Source organism: Planococcus citri, chromosome 2 (genome assembly GCF_950023065.1).
Source record: "Planococcus citri chromosome 2, ihPlaCitr1.1, whole genome shotgun sequence".
Lineage (NCBI taxonomy): Eukaryota > Metazoa > Arthropoda > Insecta > Hemiptera > Pseudococcidae > Planococcus > Planococcus citri.
In genome coordinates this window covers 2,423,633-2,449,489 of record NC_088678.1, presented here as the reverse complement: position 1 = coordinate 2,449,489, position 25,857 = coordinate 2,423,633, and the positions used below count along the sequence as shown (strand labels likewise).

At 34.4% G+C, this 25,857-nt stretch overlaps 3 protein-coding genes across 5 annotated transcripts in view; 2 read left to right on the top strand and 1 right to left on the bottom strand.

Annotated features, from left to right (window-relative positions):
• LOC135833991 (uncharacterized) overlaps positions 1-10,770 on the bottom strand; it is a 19,684-nt gene extending 8,914 nt beyond the window's left edge. Inside the window, exon 1 of the mRNA XM_065347824.1 lies at positions 9,710-10,770. The gene's annotated coding sequence lies outside the window, so the exon portion shown is untranslated. The remainder of the gene's footprint in view (positions 1-9,709) is intronic.
• Positions 1-25,857, top strand: part of Myo31DF (Unconventional myosin ID) — a 54,993-nt gene that overhangs the window by 3,823 nt on the left and 25,313 nt on the right. The window lies entirely within an intron of this gene.
• LOC135833989 (uncharacterized) lies at positions 8,007-25,857 on the top strand. Of its 3 annotated transcripts, none has more exons than XM_065347821.1 (10): positions 8,686-9,227; positions 18,686-18,810; positions 21,333-21,593; positions 21,678-21,823; positions 21,917-22,007; positions 22,107-22,280; positions 23,059-23,265; positions 23,359-23,506; positions 23,638-23,762; positions 23,845-25,857. In XM_065347821.1, exons 1-10 carry the CDS (start codon positions 9,149-9,151, stop codon positions 24,172-24,174), a joined length of 1,686 nt encoding a protein of 561 aa, XP_065203893.1. In that variant the 5' UTR covers positions 8,686-9,148; the 3' UTR covers positions 24,175-25,857. The 3 variants fall into 3 exon arrangements, with proteins under 3 accessions (XP_065203892.1, XP_065203893.1, XP_065203894.1); XM_065347822.1 differs by lacking the exon at positions 8,686-9,227 and adding an exon at positions 18,459-18,598; XM_065347820.1 differs by lacking the exons at positions 21,333-21,593; positions 21,678-21,823; positions 21,917-22,007; ... (3 more) ...; positions 23,638-23,762; positions 23,845-25,857 and adding an exon at positions 15,958-18,598 and having other exon boundaries at positions 8,007-9,227; positions 18,686-18,811.

The following is a 25,857-nucleotide window of genomic DNA, read 5'->3' as shown; positions in this document are numbered from 1 at the left end:
TAAGTAGTTAATTCTCCATTCTCGTCACAAAGTCCAAACAGAAAAAAAGAGAAAAAAATCGATTTTGGGGAGGAAGAAGGGAGTTTGACAATATTTTGGAAAGTAGTAACTTTTTTTGGAAAGGTAGTGAAAAGTAGTGATTTTTGGTCAAAAAATTCCTATTGACACCCTGTTATTGATTGTTACTAATTTGAAGGTGCATAGTTTAGTTCGAATATTTTTTTATTTTTTCAAAAATTCCAACCCTTTTGAACCTTATGCCAATGCCCCAAAACATTGTCAAATCCCCCGCCCCCCGAAATTAAATTACGTATGAGGCATCATTGGTAAGAATTTCGAAGGTGCTGAGTTCTGATATCTGCTTATTTTTTGAATACGATCTCTAAGTGTCCGATGCCTTTTCTTTCTTTCCGATTTTGGGGGGAAAAAATTGGTCGAATTCGGAAGACACTTCTTTGTTTTTGGTTTGAATCCCCTGTCGAAAAAATCTTAAAAAGTCTGAAGATATGAAAAAAGCGAAAAATTTAAATGAAAAATTGTAACTTTCCATCCACCCCCCTCTCCTCTGAAAAAATCGTCAAGTGCTTGAAAAGTCTGAAAAATTCTGCCGAAGGCCTGCTTGTTCAAGTTGAAATTTCGTTGGTCACCTCTTCCTCCTAGTTCCTATACATAGGTAAGCACCTATGGGTAGTTTGATGAATAATCTAATATCATTTAAATTTTTTTTAAATAGTAGGTACAGGTGCTTACACAATATTATAGATTTGTGTAGTGATTTTTGCACATTTTGAGCAATTTCAGTCATGTTTTCAAAATTCTGATATCTTGTGAGTTGAGTTAAGTAAGAGGTACTCATTTGTGGAACAAAATATAAGATATAGTCTCCTGCAACTCTTTGGCCAAAATTCTTTCACACAAAACCATCATTTATCAAAATCTGAAGTCGAGTGGCTGTCTAGTGTCTATCTTCACCACTCCATACAACTTGTACTACGAATCGTACGTTCTAAATTCACGAACTCAATAATTGAAGACTAAAGACATACTTTAACAACGTTGTTCGTCACACGTGTAAGTAATAATACATTTTTGAATATCACTCGCTGGCAGACGCAACAGACAATACAGTACGAAAGTCTATACTCGGATATCCCGCCGAGTGTGACCTATACAAGACGTCGTCGCGATCGAATTAAGAAAAATGAGAAATTCCACTTCCATGGTATACCATACTCAGTACTCACCACTCACGTATAAAGTATAGATCTCGAATCTCGAATCTTAATCGTCTTATGTACTCGTACGTGACCTAAATCGTACACTAGGTATATTATTGTGTACACCACATACACATTTCTTTTTAAAGCATAAATATGCGATACAAATGGGAAAATAATTCCAAATGGAAAATCTCAGTTCGGGTTAGCTGAAGAGTAGGGTATTCGTGAAGCACCGTTACAGACTCATTTCTATTATTGTTACGATGATTCACTCGAATTTCAGAGCAATATGTACTAGGTAGGTAATTTTTCCCTATTTAGCTCGGAGGTACGTAGATTGAAGCAAGTCGTCGTTTTGTCTCTGGTTTTGTTACGTTGATGCGAGGCGTCATCGACTTATAGGTACGAGTAGTTATTCATACCTACAGTCATAGATAGGGATGGGATACTTCTGACGTATACCACTGATAAAGGTGAAAAATGTTGTAAAAGTGGTTTTTAGTATGGCAAGTCTAGTGTACTATGTACTTACTTGTGTTACGTTTATGTAGTTACGAGTAATAGTGTGCTATGATTGCCCGTATTATATCCAATAAATGTGTACAGGTTTAGGTAAACTATTATAGGTGTAACATACACGTATTATAGGCAGGTGATGTGATGTGGTATAGGTATCGATATTTTCATATCACCCAAATTCACGGTCGCCATAAAATTTGGCCTTGCTAGCTAGTTACTGAAAGGTTAATAATATACCAAATAAACACTTTGTAAAATGAAGCTTTGCGTCAATTTATCGTCTTCAAATTCCTACATGCATACGTTAAATGTACGTACTCGTGTTATGGCTTTCGCCTACGTTCATATTACTCCAAAATATCGTCACTTGATTTATCGACCATTTGTCTGAAGCATGTCTCGAGTAAAATGGAGAAAAATTATGCACACCTTCGCAAACTATCGCGCTGAATTCCGCCCATTATCAAATTACTTACCTAATGTTTAAGCCTACCTACTTCATTTTAGTCTTAATGGGTTTTTGTTCATTATTTTGCTCGCGGTGATTAAGAGAGATTTACACGAGGGCAGTTCCAACGAGTAGCTTGGACTGTCACGAGTTCGATGCATAGCAGGTATATATCGAGTGAGCTATCTGAAGTTTTATTTTCCAAATTGACTCTATTATTATTTCCAGCAAGAAAGTCGTCATCATTTTTTGCCAATCCTCAATTATGTGGATGCTTTTCGAAGAATTCGAGAAATAATGCAGAAAAGCGTACTTACCTATATCGTTCTAAAAAACCAAAAATAAAAATGAAAAAATGTTTCATCCGTCTTTGTTTTAAAATTCAAAATCAATATTTTCTCCTTTAGTTTTGAAAATACCTACCAAAAATGTACAGGATATTTTTTGAAAGAAATTGAATTTTCTACAAAAGAAGTCTTCTGCACATTTTCTGTAGGATATCCTTGAAAATTACAGAATGTCTAATAGGCATTTTAAAAGTTGGGAAAGTAGTAGAAAAGTAATAATTTTTGGCAGTTTTAACTAAAAAGTAGTGAAAATTTGGAAAGTATAAATTTCAACTTGAAAAAATATTTTCAAAACTGAAAAAAATCAAGTAAATATTCAAGTGGAAATGTTTTTATGGTAACCCTGATTGCAAGTCGCAATTCTATATACACATTTTCACAAATCAATGATGAAAAATGATCAATTTAATCAAATAGTCCGGCATATGACAATAGGAGTAATTGCACCCCCCCCCCCGCCGATCCTCTGGGACAACTTTTTTCTTAAAGGGGACATCCTAAGGAACATTTTAGAGCAAACTTGCCCAAAAACAAGTTGGACTTACTTACAAAATGGCGGCCATTTTGATTGACAGGTGAGCCGAAATCGCCGATTTTCCGTTTCGACATAGGACTTGCACGAAATTTTTCAAACCTTACAAAAGTAGATCGAAAGATTATGCAAAAATTTATCACCTGTCAAAATTTCAAGTGCTAAAGTGTGTTTTTCGATTTTTGGTGAATTTTTGAAAATCCAATTTAGGTCAAAAATATGAGGGAAAAATCAAAATTTTACCAAATTGACCAAGAAAGCTGAAATTTGGGATATACCCTATTTTCGACATGCCAAATCGATTGGAAACTGTTTCAACCCGTTTTTAGCAGTTTTGGAGCCTCCAGCAGATTTTTGAAACTCGAAATTACCACAAAATTCTATCAAATTGGAGTTGTAAAGCTGAAATTTATTCTAAAAACTAATTCCAATACGCTACGAAGTACTGCAGGTGAATTTCAAGTCGCTTTGGAGCCTCCAGCGACTTTTTGAAAATTCCTGAAGCCTCCAGCAGATTTTTAAAACTTTGAAATTTTCATAAAATTTCATCATAATGGAAATGGAAAGCTGAAATTTACTCTACATTCCAATTTTAACGCGCTCTGAAGACGATTTCAGGTTGATTCAAGTCATTTTAGAGCCTCCAGCAGTTTTTTTGAAAATTACTGGAGCCTCCGGTAGATTTTTTAAACTTGCAATTCCCGCAACATTAATTTATCAAATGGAGTTGGCAAGCTGAAATTTACTTCGTAGACTACATGGTGGTTTCAAATGGTTTTGTAGCTTCCAGCTACTTTTAGGGAATTTCAATTTACCAAGAAAACGCCATACAGCCTTTCACAGAGTCGCTGGAGGCTCCAAAACGACTTGAAATCCACCAGCAGTCAACTTCGCAGCGTATTGAAATTAGTTTGCTGAATGAATTTCGACTCTCCATCTCAGTTTGATGAAATTTTGTGAAAATTTAAAGTTTCAAAAATCTGCTGGAGGCTTCAGGAATTTTCAAAAAGTCGCTGTAGGCTCCAAAACGACTTGAAATTCATCTGCAGTACTTCGTAGCGTATTAGAATTAGTTTTTAGAATAAATTTCAGCTTTACAACTCCAATTTGATGGAATTTTGTGGGAATATCGAGTTTCAAAAATCTGCTGGAGGCTCCAGAACTGCTAAAAACGGGTTGAAACAGTTTCCAATCGATTTGGCATGTCGAAAATGGGGTATATCCCAAATTTCAGCTTTCTTAGTCAATTTGGTCAAAGGCTATAGGTGGATAAGTATGGTGAATATGCCCCCGAGAGCTTCAGGGTTGATATTTGCATGGAAGGTTGGTACCCTTGAGCACCTTCCGTCACGAAAGTTTCAGACCCCCAGGACCCCCCGTTTTTGAGAAACCCCCCCTTTTCTAAAATTACAATAAAAATTTTTTTCTCAGCCCCATGTGAACCGATTTTTTTAATTTTTTGGTATGTTGTAAACATCCATAAGAGGCATCCCCACAAAAAATTTCAACCCCCTCCCCTCATAGTTTCCCCTCAAAATGGCGTTTTTTAGTTTTGTTTGCCCGTTTTAGCAATGATCATGATTCGGCACAAAAATGCGAATAGCATTTTTAAATGTGTTTTTGACCCCTACAAAACATATATTTTTTTCAAAAAAAAATTTTTGGTGGGCCGTGGTCAAAACTTGAAAAAACCAACAGAGGGGGTTAAAATTGGATTCTGGTGTAAATCATTGTTTTTGGTAAACAAGGTGTCGTTTCCATATGAATCGAACCTCCCGAACACGAATATGACGCCCAATCTTATGCTACCCTCATCCACACCCCTCCAGTGCCTTAGCCCCCTTCTCAATTTTTACAATATCAAAAGTTGAGCTATTTTCGTAATATTGGTGTCGTTTCCATATGAATCGAACCTCCCGAACACGAATATGACGCCCAATCTTATGCTACCCTCATCCACACCCCTCCAGCGCCTCTGCCCCCTTCTCAATTTTTACAATATCAAAAGTTGAGCTATTTTCGTAATATTGGTGTCGTTTCCATATGAATCGAACCTCCCGAACACGAATATGACGCCCAATCTTATGCTACCCTCATCCACACCCCTCCAGCGCCTCTGCCCCCTTCTCAATTTTTACAATATCAAAAGTTGAGCTATTTTCGTAATATTGGTGTCGTTTCCATATGAATCGAACCTCCCGAACACGAATATGACGCCCAATTTTACGCTACCCTCATCCACACCCCTCCAGTGCCTTAGCCCCCACCTCAATTCCTACTATATTAAATATTGAGCTATTTTCATAATGTTGGTATCGTTTCCATATGAATCGAACCCTCCGAACACGAATAGGAATTCCAATTTTTTGCTACCCTCATCCACGCCCCTCTCCAGTGCGTCTGCCCCAAACTCAATTTTCACTATATGGAAAGTTGAGCTATTTTCATAATGTTGGTGTCGGTTCTATATGAGTCGAACACCCCGAACACGAATATGAATTCCAATTTAGCTCTACTCTCATCCATCGCCTTTCAGGCTACAGCCAGCTCGACAATTTTTATTATTTGAAATGCTAAACCTATTTTCATAATGCTGGGTGTCATTTTGGCACGAATGGAAACCTCGAAACTTGAATGTTAAAGTTTGAACCCTTGCGATGGTCATTGTTTTACGAGTTTTCAACCTTCGCGAAACATACTTTTAAAAGTAATGACAACCCGAGTAATTATTTGTAGAAGATTGATCAGAGTTGGTGAAAACATTTATGGTTTAGGTGAGGGCGGAGGCACTGTATAGGGTTGTGGTTGAGGTTAGCATAAAATTGGACTTCATATTCGTATTCGGGGTGTTAGATTCATATGGAAACGACACCAACATTATGAAAATATCTGAACTTTCAATATAGTAAAAATTGAGTTGGGGGCAGACGCACTGGGGAGGGGTGTGGATGAGGGTAGCAAAAAATTGGAATTCATATTCGTGTTCGGAGTGTTCGACTCATATGGAACCAATACGAACATTACGAAAATATCTAAACTTTCAATATAGTGAAAATTGAGTTGGGGGCAGACGTACGGAGGAGGGGTGTGGATGAGGGTAGCAAAAAATTGGAATTCATATTTGTGTTCGGAGAGTTCGATTCATTTGGAAACGACACCAATATTACGAAAATAGCTGAACTTTTGATATAGTAAAAATTGAGAAGGGGGCAGAGGCGTTGGAGGGGTGTGGATGAGGGTAGCATAAGATTGGACGTCATATTCGTGTTCGGGGGGTTCGATTCATATGGAAACGACACCTTGTTTACCAAAAACAATGATTTACACCAGAATCCAATTTTAACCCCCTCTGTTGGTTTTTTCAAGTTTTGACCACGGCCCACCAAAAATTTTTTTTTGAAAAAAATATATGTTTTGTAGGGGTCAAAAACACATTTAAAAATGCTATTCGCATTTTTGTGCCGAATCATGATCATTGCTAAAACGGGCAAACAAAACTAAAAAACGCCATTTTGAGGGGAAACTATGAGGGGAGGGGGTTGAAATTTTTTGTGGGGATGCCTCTTATGGATGTTTACAACATACCAAAAAATTAAAAAAATCGGTTCACATGGGGCTGAGAAAAAAATTTTTATTGTAATTTTAGAAAAGGGGGGGTTTCTCAAAAACGGGGGGTCCTGGGGGTCTGAAACTTTCGTGACGGAAGGTGCTCAAGGGTACCAACCTTCCATGCAAATATCAACCCTGAAGCTCTCGGGGGCAAATTCACCATACTTATCCACCTATAGCCTTTTGATTTTTCCCCTCATTTTTGGCCTAAATTGGATTTTCAAAAATTCACCAAAAATCGAAAAACACACTTTAGCACTTGAAATTTTGACAGGTGGTGAATTTTTGCATGATCTTTCGATCTATCTCTGTAAAGTTTGAAACATTTCGTGCAAGTCCTATGTTGAAACGCAAAATCTGCGATTTCGGCTGACCTGTCAATCAAAATGGCCGCCATTTTGTAAGTAAGGCCAACTTTTTTCTGAGGCAAGTTTGCTTTAAAATGTTCCTTAGGATCTCCTCATTAAGAAAAAAGTTGTCCCGGTGGATCGGAGGGGGGGGTGGGTGCAATTACTCCTATTGTCATATGCCGGATTAAAATTTGGATGAAATCCGATGAAAATTTTGCATAAATCATTAAAGTACAAAAATGTCAAATATGACACTAAAATTCTTTTAAAAGCAATTAATTTCTAATCACCAAAAACTGATAAAATTTTAGTGAAATTTGGAAAAATAAAATAAGTTAAAAATATTATTAAAATCTTTTAACATTTCCAAAAACTGAAGAAACTCCATCAAAATTGGTAGAATTTACGTCAAATCGCAGAGAACGTCGTTAAAATAATTATGTGAAAATGCGACAAATTATGAAAATCTCCTCTCAACATCGTGAAAACATGTTAAAAATGTGATTTAAAAAATGGAAAAAAACATTAAAATAATTTGAAATCAAAAATTGATGAAATTTCAGCAAATTCTGCAAAAATTGCATTTGGCAAAAATACTTATTGTAAAAATATGTCTTTTTGGGGAAAAAAATGAAAACACTCAAAAAAATTGTTGAAATTAAATTCATGAGAAAAATTAGGTATTGAAATCAAATTCATCAGAACGTGATTTTTAAATGTCACAAAATTTTATTAAAATGATGTGAGTACCAAAATTATTCAATGTTCAAAATTTTAAGTTGAAAAATTTTTGAGACAACTGTTATAAAATAACACTGAAGAGATGGAGAAAATTTAAGCTTTTCAAGCCAACATTTTACATTATTTTATTCTTGTTGAGAACTTTAAATTTCAAAATCTGAAATTTTGCTTCGAAATAGTAAAAAATAAGTAATAAGTATACTTTACAGATTTTAAGAAATAACCTTCTGAATATGTATTTTTTTCAGAAATTCTACGTTTGTGAAATTTGTAACGGTCGAAAGAGTGAGATAAAGTAGCTTCCTTGTTACAATATTTCACAATTTTGTGGAAATTTTTCTGCTACTTTTGCTTAATTAGGTTGAAATGAACTTGGAACTTACTACGTATGACTTTTTTATCAAACAGATCTCTATGATTCACGATTATCATTTTTCCTATGATTTATGAGCAATAATCGATAATTGGAAACCCCTCCTCACCTTATAAGTTGGTATATTTTAAACCGAATAAAAATTCCGACCACAGGCTGAGGCTGAGCAGACAATACAGTAAACTTAGGTATATTTTTCGATAGTTTGAACTTCAATTCATCAAATTTGAAGTAAATTTCGACGAAAATCTCATCGATGAAAAATTCTCCTACACAGTCGAATGAATCAGACATTACCCAGCGATAAAAGCGACACGCTCTGCCTGGCATCAGCAGCTCAGTCGGCACGCCGCCACAACGATACTGTTCCGCGGTCATCGTTATTAAGCGGGCTAAATGAAGCGTGCCGCTTTATCTTTAATAGCAGCGTGTAAAAATTATTCGCGTGTTCACATTGTATACGTTATCTTCGCATCAATCGCTTAATTTCCCGCAAAGATTACTAAAATTATCGCCTGGGAGGATGATTAATAGTTACTCTCTAAATTTGAAACAGTCATTTTCATTACTGTTTTATTCAGTTAATCTGATTTTTTTTTCAAATTACTGCATAACAGTGATTTTTACTGGTTTCAACAGTCAAATCCAATCATTTAACTGTTGAAAGCAGTATTTGACTAGAGCCCTATTCAACTGTTTTTTTCAGTAAAATAACAATTACTGATAAAAACAGTAGTTTTTTTGAAATTACTGTTTTTATCAGTGGTTTTGAATTCAAACTACTGTATTAGGCAGTAACATTGACAAATTTACTGTTTATAGCAGTAAGTTTTACTGTTTATAGCAGTAGGTTTTACTGTTTATGGCAGTAAACATCTTATGACTTACTGTTTGAGCCAGTACCTACTTTGCGCCATTTTCTTTTAAGATTTTTGAGCAATAGTGGTTTCTCTGAATAAATGTGTTTGGTGAAGGTGTTAATTTGAGTAAACGTTGTATTTTGTAAAAAATGAATCAACTGAATCCAGATTTCAAGCATTACCTAAGCGGAAATGGCATCAATGAAGCAGTAATCGATGTTTTGATCGGTAAGTGAGATGTTCAAAGTTTCTAAATCCCCCCTAGAGTAAATCAAAGAAGCTGAAGTATTTAGCACGATGTGTTATACAAAATTCTCGTAAAATTAATGCACCTAGCTGTAACTAATGCGAAAAGGTACGCAGCTACAAGAATATTTTCGTACATTTACATAAGTAGCTAAAGTTGAGATATGGGTCAAAAATTTCATTCAACTTTCACCAAACGTTCAAAAAAATACCAAATAGGCTAATAAAATTAATGTTTAGAGCAACTGATTACCAAATTCAAGTTCAATTCAATTGATATTAGCCTATTTGGTATTTTTTTGATCATTTGGCGAAAGTTGAATGAAATTTTTGACCCTTATCTCAACGAACCATTTTTACAGGCTTTGGATGACGTATCTGCTTTGTGTTTCAATCATCTGAAGAGCATTATGCTAAATACTTCAGCTTCTATGTACAAATTCTCTTATAATTTATGCACCTACCTGTAACCAAAGCAAAAACTGCTAAAACTTCGTTGATGGAAGGATCAGTAAAGCCCCAATAACACCAAATTGTAAATTAGATCGTTGTTATTAGTCGATAAACAATCACCACCTTAGCGAACTACTAATTCACGCACGTTACTAATTAAACAAATAATTTATGTAGTACTTCACTGCGGTAAAATTACGATTTACTGGAGTTATTGAACTCATTACGCCGAAAATAACACACTTCGAAATCGATATGATCAAACATAAAGTTACTGAATAGGTGAATAAGTGTTCGGAGCAACTTTCAATTGATAAAGTAAAATGGAAATCGATATGATCAAAAATAAAGTTACCTACTGAATAGATCCACGCACGTTATTAATCAAACAAATCATTTATGCGGTACTTCACTGCAATAGAATTACACGAAAATAATTACGATTTACCGGAGATATTGAACTCATTACACCGAAAATAACACACTTCGAAATTGATATGATCACAGATAAAGTTACTGAATAGGTGAATAGTGATTTCTAAATTTCATTTCGCGATTACCTATGTTGTTTTCTCAATAGGCTAAAAACTGCTAAAACATCGTTGATGGAAGGATCAGTAAAGCACTAATGTCTAATAACACCAAATTGTAAAATTAGATCGTTGTTATTACTCGATCAACAATCACCACCATAGCAAACTACTGATCCAAATAACACACTTCGAAATCGGAAAAAAAAGCACTAAAAACAAAACCGAATCAACCGAATAAAAGTAATAAAACTGTTCGCTCACACAACACACGAGGCAGACTCAGACTGGACAGAAATGGAAGTGATCAAATTGCAACGAACTTGTAGGCCAGTTCTAGGAAAAACTATAGGTCTACGTCTAGAGATAAGATAACACGAATCCGAATAATAAAAGACGAGCAGACGACGATATTAAGTATTGTATTTGAATTTCGATTTACCGACTACCTTACACATTTATGCAATGCTTCGCAAAATTTGGATGAAGCGATTGTGTATTGGTCAGAGGAACGAGTGAGGTTAGTGTTCAGGAGAAATAAGTAGAATGTCCGTAGTGTTTAAGTTGTTTTAAAAATAGAAAAAAACCTCGCTTTGCTCAGGCTAAATCAATTCCTGTTTTTTCTTCTCTAAACAAAGTTGGAGGGTTGAAAAATTGACTTCTCACATCAAAAATAATGTTGTTTCTCTTTCGAAAAATTACGTATCAACTTATGAAAGTTATGCTCTCGTTTCGCTCAGACTTTTATTCCCATTTCTAAAAATATTATAATTTCCTGGAAAACATTGTTGAACTGTTTAAATATTAAACCTACGAACATCAACATTTTGCATCAGTTATTTTACTTCTCAAATCATCATCTTTTTCAAAGTTTCTGTTTTTGCTTCGCTCCGGTAGATTTGAATTCTACTGCAATTTTTCAAAAATTGTCATGATTAAAAAATTCACTTCTGAAATTCTGGAAACATACAACCAAGTCCAATACCTACAGGATTAGTACTAGTGGGAATCAGTGCAAAGTACTCGTAACAAAAAAAATGTGCAAAATATCATTCAAAAATACCAAGAAGCACAAAACTTTTGAGTTGAAAGTTGTCAATTTTTTTTTTACATTTTTTTATACTGGGTGTGAAAATCGATTTTTTTGTACCTCACGAATTCGTAAATTTTCTGAAGCTTGCACTCTCGCTGCGTAGGGACAAAATAAAAAATGTTTCGTTTTTATATCGAATTTGATTTTTAAAAGCCAAAAGGTTAGAAAAAAAAACACGAAAAAATAGTGAATTTTTGATTTTTAATTGCAGTAACCAACCTTGCAATAAAACAATTCAAATTTTTTATCAAGTACATATAAAAGCATCGTTTTTGAACATTTAAATTTATTCAACATTCTAAAACTTGGTAGGTACTAGGTATATACGCCAGTTGATGGATTCGTGCCGACTTTAGTATGTTTAAAATGACATATCAAATAACTTTACTTAATTCATTTTAGCATAATGTTAATTCGCCTTCTTATTGTGAAAGGCGAAGATGTTAAATTAATTCTTTATAATTTAATAATCAAAAAATATAATTAGTTATACTTGATCGACTTTCGGTACATGTTTCCTGTAGCACATTTAAATGCGTATTTATAGCGTTACCAACGAATGGTTCTTCACATGACATGCCGAAAACACATTTACTTACAGATTTTCAGGTTATGTACAGAAATGACAAACTTTATTGGTTGAAAAAATTTGTTCTAAAAATGAGAAATCGCTGGTAGGTGGGCTTTCGATTTTGAGATTTTTTTTATGTAAAACTTATGTATTTTGGACAGCCAGTAATGTAGGTACCTAGGAAGAAAACAAGTCGTAGGAAAATACAAAACAAAAGATCGATTCTGAATTTTTCTTAAATACGTAAATTTTTTTGTTTTTTTAATTCAAATATTTACAGCCAGTAATGTAGGTTGAAAAAGAGTGGTCGGAAAAAAACAAAACTAAAGATTGATTTTGAATCTTGTCATTTTTTTTTTAAATTAATGTAATTAGAAAAAAAGTCGTAAGAAAAATAATAATAAAAGATCGATTCCGAATCTTTTTTAGATGTCAATTTTTTTTTCAATTCAAGTACATATTTACAGCCAGTAATGCGAGTAGAAAAAAAGTCGTAGGAAAAAACCAAATAAAAGATCGATTCTGTATCTTTCTTAGATGCGATTTTTTTTTTTTTTTAATTCAAGTATTTATTTAAGAATATGGGGGTACAAATTTACTGTATCATATTTGAAACCCAAAGTTGGGTAAGGTAGAGTGGGGTAATTGCAAAGCACTATTTGATTAGTGACACTTTGAGAGGGCGTTGTGAGAATGCACAGATGAAGCTGAAATTTGTACCACTTATACTTCAGGGAGTTCTCTATTAATGGTGAAATTTTGATACAGTTTGGTCCACAAATCGTGGAGGAAATTGCAATTTTAAAATTTGAAAATCGACTTTTGCATTTACCCTGTGTTCGGGTAAATGCAAAAGTGGGTGATATTTTTTTAATTTTTTTGCATTTTCAACGCACTCACTGTATTCTACGTGTCATTTGCTAACTTTTGATGTATTCGTGGCCTTGATTCGGTAAAAAATTCGATAATTTTTCCACTTCCCAAAAAAAATTTTAGAGGAGTGAAAAAATGTTGAAAAATTATTTTTTTTAAAACTCGTGGAGGAAATTGCAATTTTAAAATTTGAAAATCGACTTTTGCATTTACCCTGTGTTGGGGTAAATGCAAAAGTGGGTGATATTTTTTCTATTTTTTTATTTTTTTTGCATTTTGAACGCACTCACTGTATTCTACGTGTCATTTGCTAACTTTTGATGTATTCGTGGTCTTGATTCGGTAAGAAATTCGATAATTTTTCCACTTCCCAAAAAATTTTTTAGAGGAGTGAAAAAATGTTAAAAAATTATTTTTTCAAAAACTCGCTAAAATGAACAAAAGATCAACTATTGATCATTTCTGATGTTTTTTATGTAAAAAACTCGTCATAGAAATACATTTTTCGTCAAATATATTCGTAAAACATTGAAAAGGAGCAATAATTTTAAAATTCAGTAAAACTGTTAATCACTTCTCTAACATGTAACTCATCATGTGACCGTGGAAGTTTATTTTTTTGGTAATTTCGAACCATTTTCAAGTTATTTAGGGCAAAAAAATATTTGTGGTAAGTGCAAAAATGAAAAAAAATTGTGTTTGCAATCACCCCGAGTCAATTTTTTCTGGGGTAGTTGCAAAAACGCAACTTACAGCCAAAATTTAAAAAAAAATCACATTGTGATATCTTACCTTAAACTTCAAACCTTCATGACCCTAAATCTTGAAAATTCCAGATAAATCGACAGTTTTTTCTATTTCACATGCACGTTTTATTGTTTTTAAAAAACACCATTCACTTTACTTATGAGGGGTTGCAACATGCTTCGATAAAAGTGTTTGCTACGGAGCGACAAGTTGAACCCCGCGAGTGGTGACCTGGTGAATATGTCGGTAAAGGTTGTTGCTTCGACACCTCATAGTTGGCACAACCAGAAAATTGATTTTTTTGCATGAGGTCACAATTTTGCAATTACCCCACTCCACCTTATCTGATATTGATTCTTATCGAACATACAAAATTCTGGTACTGCATTTCTAACAAGGGAACCTCTTGAGGTGTCCGCCTCCGATTTGAACGGGACCCCGATTTTTGGAAAGAGCATGTTCTAAAACCCGAAAATCCAAATTTTCAGCTGCTCAAGTTCATTTTTCGATTTATTTTGGCGAATTTTTGAAAATCCAAAATTGACTATTTTAGTGATTTATGTTTTTTTTTTTAAAGTACGTACTTGATCAGTAAAAATGTTTAAAATTGAGTCCTAACACTGATATTTACCCCCCAAATCCAAATTTCGCCATTTCCAGCCATTCTGGAGCCTCCAGCGCTATTTTTCAATTTCTCCAGAATTTTGATTTTGCTCCAGAAGGCGTGAATATAAAGTTGGGCAGCTAAAAATCGAGTTGTGTGTTATATTCGATCTGTTTATCAAGTTTATCCACATTTGAGTCGATTTTGGGAGGTACACCTCAAGAGTGGTTTTTGACCAGCTTTTTTCATTATAAGAAATCCAAAAAAATCAAAATTTCACCGTTTGGGAGAGAATTTTCGAAATTTGCGCGAATCGCTGTATTTTGAACACAACAAACCCCCTGAGGCCGAGTTCCGTCATTTCCAGCCATTCTGGAGCCTCCAGTGCGGTTTTTAAATTTCTCCAGAAGTTTCAATTTGCTCCAGAAGGCGTGAATATGAAGTTGGGCAGCTAAAAATCGAGTTGTGTGTTATACTCGACCTGTTTAACGAACTTATCCACATTTGAGCCGATTTTGGAGCGGACACATCAAGAGTGGTTTTTTGACCAGCTTTTTTTCAATATAAAAATATCCAAAACTCAAAAGTTTCTCGTTTGTGAGAAAATTTTTGAAATTTTCGCGAATCGCTGTATTTCGTCATTAATTAACCACACGAGGGCAAATTTCGCCATTTCCAGCCTTTCTTGGGCCTCCCTTTAATTTTTGGATATTTTTATTTTGAAAAAAAGCTGGTCAAAAAACCACTCTTGAAGTGTCCGCTCCAGAATCGGCTCAAATGTGGATAAATTCGTTAAACAGGTCGAATTTAACACACAACTCGATTTTTAGCTGCCCAACTTCATATTCACGCCTTCTGGAACAAATTGAAAATTTTGGAGAAATTTAAAAACCGCGCTGGAGGCTTCAGAATGGCTGGAAATGACGGTACTCGGTCTCAGGGGGTTTGTTGTGTTCGAAATACAGCGATTCGCGCAAATTTCGAAAATTCTCTCCCAAACGGTGAAATTTTGATTTTTTTGGATTTCTTATATTGAAAAAAGCTGGTCAAAAACCACTCTTGAGGTGTACCTCCCAAAATCGACTCAAATGTGGATAAACTTGATAAACAGATCGAATATAACACACAACTCGATTTTTAGCTGCCCAACTTTATATTCACGCCTTCTGGAGCAAAATCAAAATTCTGGAGAAATTGAAAAATAGCGCTGGAGGCTCCAGAATGGCTGGAAATGGCGAAATTTGGATTTGGGGGGTAAATATCAGTGTTAGGACTCAATTTTAAACATTTTTACTGATCAAGTACGTACTTTAAAAAAAAAAACATAAATCACCAAAATAGTCAATTTTGGATTTTCAAAAATTCGCCAAAATAAATCGAAAAATGAACTTGGGCAGCTGAAAATTTGGATTTTCGGGTTTTAGAACGTGCTCTTTCCAAAAATCGCGGTCCCGTTCAAACCGCAGGCGGACACCTCAAGAGATTGCCTTGTAAAATTAAAAAGCCAAAATTGAAAAAAAAAACTTTTAAATTTAAAATTAATGAAAAATGAGAAATAATTTCATTTTTCGTCATTTTCTTATGATTTAGAGTTTTTTTTAAGCTCTTATATTTGCGTCTAGAAGTTTCAATGACGATTATATGTATAATATGCGATTCGAGCTCAATTTTGCTAAATTTTTCATAAATTTTATTAACTTTTGGTAGTGCTTATTTACTCTATAAACTGAAGCATTTTTATGTCAAATTTTAACACATTTTAGTACATTTTCTAGTAGACATGCTTTTTTTATTGCAAATTTTACCAAAATTCTATTTTTTTTTTTTTTTTTTTTTTCAAGTGTTCTGCTGTCCTAAAGTTGGTAAAAACTGAAACTCGTACCTACTCTTCGTGCTGTTCCTGTCACTGTACATAGACAAACTGAAAAATGCTGCCATTGCGTTGCTTCTCTTGTCAGCAGTATTGCAATGGAATAAAGGAGTGGACATCACATTTAAAATACTACCACGGATATTATCTCACTAAAAATATCGAAAACGGATTCCCTTGCACCTACGATCGATGCAACAAGAGTTTTGCTCTCTTTAAAACGCTTCGTCAGCACATTGAGTCAACTCATGCGAATACGACACCATTTACCAGTGTGCCTACATGTTCGACTGATGCTGATACAAGTGATACTGATCAGTATGAAAATTCCAATTCAACATCGCATGAACGAAATTACGTAACTTCCGAAGATTTTTTACCATTCAATTTGCAAGACAACTCAGAAGATTTGAATTCCTCATTACGTCTGTACCTAGTGAAAATGGTGGTCAACTTACAGTGCAAATCTTCAATGACGACGTCTTCAGTATGTTTTGTCATTAATCATCTTCAAAAAATCTTGACCGATGTATCTGTCTTTTGGAAGCATCATTTAACAACTTTTCTGGAAAATAATGGGATTGAAAAAGATTCCCCAGATGTTTCAGAACTACTGAAAAAATTCGATTTGAACGATGCGTTTACAAATTTGGATACTTTGGATGGCCAGATTGATGCTTTTCGTGAAAACTGCTCTTATGTCAACCCACAGGAAATCCCTCTGGGCACACGTATCAATCAGCGTTTAGATAGATCTTCAAACGAATTTTTACCCAAAACAATCAACGAAACTTTTCAATACGTGCCTGTTGTTGATGTTTTGAAGTTGGTTTTGCAGAGCCAAGAAATTAAAGATGCCATTTTGACAGAAAAAAAATCTGAAGATGGTACTTTTCGATCTTTTAGAGACGGTAAAAGTTTTGATTCAAATCCATTTTTCCAGAAATTTCCCGATGCGATTCGTTTGCAATTATATTACGATGAACTGGAAATTGTGAACCCTTTGGCCTCTAAAAAAGGAGTGCATAAAATCGGAGCTTTCTACTATACCATTCAAAATCTCCCTTCGTATATCAATTCTCAGCTGAATAACATCCACGTTTTAGCTTTATGCTATTATGAAGATGTGCGTAAATATGGATTCAAGCAGATCCTCCGGCCATTTCTACAGGAGCTGAAGAGTTTGGAGAGTGATGAAGGAATTGTAATTCAACTAAATACTGATGAAAATTATGTTCTTAGAGCAAGTCTTGCATCTTTTTGTGGTGATGGCTTGGCAGTGCACGACTTATTCGGATTACTTAGCCCATCCGCAAATATGTTTTGTAGACTGTGTTTAATAAGTCGAACCGATTTACTTAATGGGCAGCTAGAACCTCAAGAACCTAGAACCAAAGCAATCTATGATGAACATTTGGCTCTGATTCAAAGTAACAACACTCAAGATGTGAGATCCCAGACAGGTGTAAAAGCAGAAAGTCCACTGAACAAATTAAAATATTTTCATGTTGCTGATAATATGATTTTCGATCCCATGCACGATATTCTTTGTGGAATTGGTCCTATGGTGCTGAAACTAGTAATTCGTCACTACGTGTATGAATCCCATTTCTTTCAATTGGATGATTTAAATGAGCGAATTTCATCATTCCATTACGGTATTTTAGAAATGAAAAACAAGCCATCTGCCAATTTGATCGAATCAAACATCCGAAGCACTAAAGAGCATGCACTGAGTCAGAGGGCAATGCAAACATGGTGCTTGTTGCGGACTTTTCCATTTCTAATCGCTGACAAAATACCAAACCCAGATGATGAACATATGCATCTAATCGTTCTTCTATTACGAATTATGGAATTGGTATTTTCACCAATGATCACCAAGAATCTTCTGGCTTATTTGGACGCGCTAATTATTGACTTCATTTCGTTGTATCGCAATTTATTTCCAAACGTTCCCTGCATAAATAAATTTCATCATCTAACTCACTATCCGATGTGCATAGAATGGTCAGGTCCTCTGTCCAACATGTGGTGTATGCGTTTTGAAGCAAAACATGGTCAAGTGAAGAAACGTGCTCAAGTTGTCTGCAATTTTAAAAACGCTCCAAAAACTCTTATTCGAATTGGTCAATGCACACAATCCGCCAAATGGGGAAGCAAAAATGTGCCTTTACATTACATCAAATTCGAGCAGTTGTGCACTAGACCAGTGAATTCTACACTTAGCTGTCATAAATTACAAGATTTGGGATTTTCATCAGACGGCAACGTTACGATTACAAATCAAATTAAAATAGATGGCTGGTTATTTCGAATAGGTTTATTTGTAGTCGTAAATCTATCAAACGAGGAAGAATTGCCAGAATTTGCAAAAATCGAAGAGATCGTGATTTGTGACCAATCAGAAATTTATGTTTATGCTCATGTTTGGAGAACTATGCATTTGGATACGTTTTTCAATGCATACGCCATCGTTAATGACCATCAATCAAATGCTGTTTTTCTACCAATTCGAAACCTCAGATATAAAGCCTTAGATACATGGAGTGCTCCCAATCACGACGAACAATTCATCAGTTTACGTCATATTTTATTATGACATACGATAGGTGCATAAAATGACAAACAAAATTTCACCCCATTTAACCACATATGTATTATTAGATACATTTTTCTTTTAACTTTTTTTTTTTCAGATCAAGAAATCGGATGGCAAAATTTCCCAGAGCTCTCTCAAGATGATTTACTTGGTATCGGTATCAAAATGGGCTCAGCAAAAGCTCTACTAAAACTCATCACTGAATTCAACAATAGTCCTCAAGTAAGTATTTATAATTTTCGTATTATTTACTAAAATTATTTCGTGTATTTTACAAAAAACTATCAACAAATTGAGTGATACTAATGCAGTTTAAAACACACAGTTTTTAAAAATCTAAAATTATTACTTTAGAATGGAATCGTAAACATTATTAATTACGTTTTGAATAAGGTGCACCGGGGCAAGTCAGAATGATTTTTCGCAATTTCAACTTTGACCAGCTGTTACTCCCCTTCTAATGAACCAATATGGATCAAATTTATTATGTAGGTTCCCATAAGGGTTCTTAACCTATGGTAAAAATTTGAGCGCAATTGACACAGTAGCTTTCGCTCAGTGGAATAAAATATAAACTGTCCTGACTTACCCCAATTGGGGGAAGTCAGAACAGGCTAAACTTTGCAGAGGCGTAGATCACAAACCGAGCGTCCTAGAAAAATTGCATAAAAACAAAATTGTAGAGAATTTAATTCTCTTTGAGATTACTCTCATCAGATTTTCACTAGGACGCACGGTTCGTCCGCTATATGCGAAAAACTAAGAAATAGAAAGTCTGTATTTTAGACCAAATTCAAAATAAGTTCAAAACAACAACAAAATACAATTGAACCAAAGACATCTAAAATGAAACTGAATCGCGAAAATTTTTATACCGTGATGAAGTAGGGGTAGTACCCTCAAGTCACCTTTAGTGGTACTTCGCCAGATATAAACCTCTAGGCGCTAGAGCAAGTTTTCTAACTTACCCCGAATTCCAACTTCCCCCGGTGCACCTTACATATTTAAAACATTTTGATTTTATGATTTTAAAATAATTTTACTTGAAATCCAGAAATGAATTTTGATACAGAAATGTTTTTAGATACATACAAACTTGATTGCTGGTCGCAATTTTTTTTTTATTTTTTTCAATTTTTATTTTTGCTGAAGAGGAATTATTTAACTACATGTGGGTATAGCGAAGAAGATGAGTTTTTTATCCTACACAGTTTTTAAAAATCTAAAATTATCAATTTATTACTTCTGATCTGAATGGAATCCTAAACATTGTTAAGTAGGTACTTAGGTATGTTTGGAATATTTAAAAATTTATAATATGAAAAAATTTACCTGAAGTCCAGATATGAACTTTGATACAGAAACTTTTTTAGATACTAACAGTGACGTCGCAAAGGGAAGGCGAGGGGGGCGAGTCGCTCCCCAGTCAAAAATTCAGTCGTCCAAGTCGTCCTAGTCGTCCTATTTGTCTCAGTCATCCAAGTCGACTCTGTGTCGTCGGAATTCATCGGCAAAGCCGTTTATTTGCCGAATAAATCACTGATCTATTTTCAAAATTGTTATTTTTTCAAGAGCTTTTGCCCTCGCTTCGCTCGGGCTAATTTGTTGTTTTCTATTTCACGAATTATTCAAATTGTGCTTGGAAAGTATTTTTGTTCAAAGTTTTAAAAATGTCAGTGGTGGAAAAATTGACTTTTCACATCAAAATTATTGCTATTTTGCTTCTTAAAACTATAAATTTTGAAAAGCTTTTGCCCTCGCTTCGCTCAGCCAATTTGATTCGTTTCTTTTCACTTGGAATCTCAAGAAACCATTGATAAAATTGAGAAAAAATTGTGGTCAGAAAAACCGAATTGCTACATTAAAATCGATGTTTTTCTACTTTTCAAATCACAAATTTTCCAAAACTTTTGCCCTCGCTTCGCTCGGTTCATTCAAACTACTGCTTTTGAAAATTTTAAGAAATATGAAAACTAAACAGAAAATTTTAATATTGCAGAAATACTCATAATACTCAAAGCGTATGAAAAATGCAAGTTTTTCATTTTTTAAGAACAGAACCAAGCTTTTAGGTCAATTTGGTTCTCTTCTACAGAGTTGCAATATCGAAAAAATTATGATAAATTTGAAAATTGTTGATATCCGAAAAACCGAATTCTTTTATTAAAACTTTTGTTGTTTTCTACTGTTCAAAAAATCACAAATTTTCCGAAGCTTTTGCCCTCGCTTTGCTCGGGCCAATCATGATCCTACTTTTACAAATGTTAAGAATATTGAAAATTAAACAGAAAAATTCCAAAAATACTCATAATACTCGAAGTGTATGAAAAATACAATTTTTTCACTTTTTCGGAACAGAACCATTGGATTTTTTAATTTTTTTGATATCACAGTGCTCAGCACATTAAAATTTTGATTATTGGGACAAAATTACAATTTTTCGTCGGCAAAAGGACGATGCACCCATCCTCTCAAATAGCATAGCTTGTCTTTTCTTCGCCTTCCCCCCTCCGGTGACAGATTTTTTCTGGGCAGCGCAAATTTGAGATTTTCAAAAACGCTGAACACCTTGAACTTACAACTATAGGTATATAAGTTTTTTTTTTTGGAAATACTTTGATCTGTTTTGGTGTAGTTTGATTTTATACTTATTTTCTCCTAGAGGCATTGATTGAAGTAGATAGGTACCTAATAGGTATGTTTAAAAATGTTCTGCCTATTAATGATATTCTGGATCTTTTCAGGAGAGTATCTACGTTATTGGCGATGATGGCATCCTAAAACCTGTAGATGCGTTAAGCAATACTGCTCGAAGTCAAACATCCGATTCTCTGGTATCAACAGCTAATCATAGTGAAGATACTACTTCACTTGAGGGTGAAAAAACTGCTGACAAAACGAATTACGAGGAAACGAGTTACGAGGAACCTTCTTCGTCGCAACCTGGAGATGACTTTATACCAAACCTAAATCAGGAAAATACTATTGACTATTCCCTGTTTACTGTGAGTTTTTCTGCCTGTTAAATTGCATTTTAGAAAATACCTAATTACATTAAATGCAAATTTTATTTTATGTACATTTTCCAGTCTTCTAGTTCGTTAAGAGATTTTTTACAACAGCACCCACAAGGTGAGGCGATCTTGGGAGCAATTGACGACAATAAGATGGATGAAAAAATACGGAGAAATTTGGTTCGCATACTTGTTGCTGAATTGATCAACGTAGCTGGCTCGTAAGAAATTTTCAATTACTTAGTGAAATACATTATTTTAAAAAATTCAAAAAAATCAAACAATGCAACTTAATTTTATCATTACCTTTACAGATATCCAACATCGTTAGCAAAATGGGCTCTCGCTAGAGCAATTGTAACAGAATTCGCGATTCTTAAGAATCCAATTGGTGCTGTTGGTTGTGTAAGTATACCTACTTTATTAGACGTAACATAATTTTAGGTGTAGGTATTATACCATTTGCTTTCCTGTTGATCAACTGATGTAAATTTTTCATTACAGGAACACTTTTATGACCCCAAATCTGGGAAGGGCTTCCTACATTATAGATTAGAAAATACAAGGAAATATTTACCGTCAGAAAAAAAGAAAAACGTTTGTGCAAAAAAAAAGAAGCAGAATTTGGAAAGCATATTACAGGAGAATAATCAAGATCTTTCAGCAATTGAACTGAAAGTATGTATTTTTAAAAATAAATACTTAACTATGTAAAGAGCTGAGCTGATCAACAGGGGCGGATGGGTTATAGGGGGAACTTTGAAAAATCCCAGTAAAAATTTGATTTCAACACCAATTTTTACACTGACTTTCACTCGAATTCGGCGCTGTAGCAGTGCTGAAAGTAGCTCCGATAAAAGAAAAACATTATTTTTACTTTTTGAAACACAAATTTTCGAAAGCTTTTGCTCTCACTTTGCTCAGGCTTGTTCTATTTTTTTTTATTTTTTTTTCAAAATTAAGATGGAAATTTTATGAAAAAGTCAAAAAATAAACTCTTCGTCCTGGCATTAAAAAAAAAAAAATCGTTTTTATACCTCACGAAATACGAATTTGCGAGAATTTGCAAGCGCTTTTGCCTTCGCTCGAGCTTGATCTTTTTTCTTTTTCAAAATTAACTTCCTAAAAAAACATCATTCTAATTCTAACATTTAAAAAACCAAAAAAATGAACTCCTTACATTAGAAAAATGCGTTTTCAGGCATCTCGAAAAGAAAATTTCCAATAAGTTCTCGTCCACCCCTCCTGATGAAAGATCTCAAAGTTCATATTGTATAGGTGGATATTATGTAAATTTGAGTGCATTTCACTACATTTTCTCTACATAAACGCGGGGAGACATTTTTTCAGTTTTTGCATTTTGAGATCAAAATATTCTCATTCATTCAGCATCAACTTTTCTTTAAATAAATAATATTGTTGTTGTTGTTAATCAGTTCTGATTTGTTGCACATAGGTTCAGTTAATGCTCAACACCAACCCTGCTAATCAAAACAAAAAAATGATCGAAGAATGGTTGCTAGATACTTTCATATATCGCCGGGAGTACATCAACACACCAATTCAGCCAGTTGATGCAAATGATAAAACACCTCCTACTACACCCACCATTACGCAAATTTTGACGAAATTTCCCAGGATGCTGGACTTTAATTGTGAATTCGTAAGCTTATAAAATGATCGTGTAATTTGTGTAAGCTTAGGGTGCTTTTTAGCCTGATTTTTCAACATCGTCTTTTTCATTACTTCTTTCTAGGTGCATCAAGAATTTGAAAGTTTAAAGATAACTCACAGGAAAGATGGAATTTTATCTGTCTTTCCAGTCACGTATGTCAAAAAGATCCTAAAATATGCCGCGAAACACCACTCTAATAAATTTGCAGCTGCCGAGAGTTTTACTGATGGTAAATTAGAACCAATTGTTTGCACATGTTACATAATTACCTATACAGTCAATTTCATTTTTTTTTTATTAGGTAGGTAGTAGGTACCTATGTCGGTAACTGCATTGTATAAATTCTTTGTTTTTGCATAGATAATCTGAAAGCTCTGATTTTGCTCATTGAAATTCTACCCAAAGCTAACTTTAGTGTGAAGAGAAAAAAAAGTACTGCAACATCGTCAAAATTACCAAATGAAAAATTTATGAGAATTCTACCTGTGAGTGTTACCTATATAGATTCTGTTACTTTTGTGTGCATAATGACGTGTTAGTCAACTTATGTCATCTGATTTGTTCCAGAATGGCAGTAGTGTCGATGAATTTCTCAAAACTCTTCCTATAGATGTAGTGCAGCCATCACTGCTCGCTATAACATCCCACGATGCACCTCAGAAAATTACGAGCTTCTTTATAATCGCGGACAGAAGAGCATTTCAGCTACCGAGCCAAAGCACGGCACTATATGCGGTGAGCATGCTGTGGAAGGTACATTACGTCTTCAACGTGGAATACGCAGCAGAACTGCGGTATTTCTTCAACTTCATAGACGCGATTGTGCAAGAAAAGAAAGACTGTAGAATATTTGCGTCTGTTAACTCCCTGAATACGTTATTAATGTTGCCCAGTTAATGTAAGTGTGTACCTATAATTTTACCTATAATTTTTAATCGATGCTTTGATATTGTCCTCTAGTTCATTATATGTAGGTATGCATAGGTATAATTTTATTTTACTTAAGTATTCTAAGCAAAAACCTATTTAATTTAAAACGTTTGTACTCAAGTAGGTATGTTCTGTGTGATTCTTAGTGGGAAGTTTCTGGAAATTTTTGGGGAAAATTTCTCTAAATTTTCAAAACAATAAAGGCCATAGGTGAATAAGTAGGGTGAATTTGCCCGCGAGAGCATCGGGGTTGATATTTGCATGGAAGGTGGGTCAGGAAAGCTCCAGATCCTTAGAGCCCCCCCCCCCGGTTTTGAAAAGTCCACCATTTTCTGAACTTACAATAAAAAATATTTTTTCAGCCCCATGTGAAACGATTTTTAGGATTTTTGAAAAAATTTGTAGAAGGTGAGGTGTTGTGAACATTTATAAGAGATATCCCCACAAAAATTTTCACTCCCCTCCCCTCCCCTCCCATATTGTCCCCTCAAAATGGAGTTTTTTAAAGCTTTGCTGTCTGTTTTAGCGATGCCCATGATTTGGCACCAAAATGGGAATAGGATTTTTAAATGTGTTTTCGACCGCTAAAAGGCATATATTTTTTTCAAAAAATAATTTGAAGTGGGTCGTAGTCAAAAATTGAAAATAATTACAAAGGGGGTAAAAATGGATTCTGGTATAAATTATTGTTTTTGGTAAACGAAGAGTCGTTTCCACGAAAATAGCTCAACTTTTAACCTAGTAAAAATTGATAAGGAGACAGAGGCATCGGAGGGGCGTGGATGAGGGTAGCATAAAATTGGACTTTGTAGTCGTGTTCGGGGGTTCCATTCATATGGAAACGACACCAATATTATGAAAATAGCTCAACTTTTGATATACCTAGTAAAAATTGAGGTGGGGGAGAGGCACTGGAGGGGTGTGGATGAGGGTAGCATAAAATTAGACGTCATATTCGTGTTCGGGGCGTTCGATTCATATGGAAACGACTCTTTGTTTACCAAAAACAATAATTTATACCAGAATCCATTTTTACCACCTCTGTAAGTTTTTTCAATTTTTGACCACGGCCCACCTCAAATTTTTTTTTGAAAAAAATACATGTTTTTTAGCGATCGAAAATACATCGGTAGGCGGGGGTCTAGGGATCTGAAACTTTCCTGAGAAAGGGTGCTCAATGGTACCCACGTTCCATGCAAGTATCAACCCTAATGCTCTCGCGGGCAGATTCGCCCTACTTATCCACCATAATGGCCTTTCCTCGGGAATTTATGAAAAAAATTTCTGTAAATATAGTGAAAGAATCGAAAAAAAAGTTCAATTTCTGCGAAATATGTTCAAAGTAAAAGAAAATTTCGAAAATCTCAAACTTTGTAAATAATTGAAAATTGAATATGTATCCCGGAATTTTAATTTCGGCGAAATATGTAAATTTTAAAGTTTGTAAATAATTGAAAATTTAATATACTTGGGTATGCCGGAACTGTTTGTAATTTCTGCGAAATAAGTTTAAAAATTTCTGTGAAATATGTTTTAAATAAAAGAAAATTTTGAAAATTTCAAATTTTGTAAATAATTGATAATTTATTATACCGGAATTGTTTGTAATTTATTGTATATTTTTTTCTATAAAATAGATAATTTCGATTA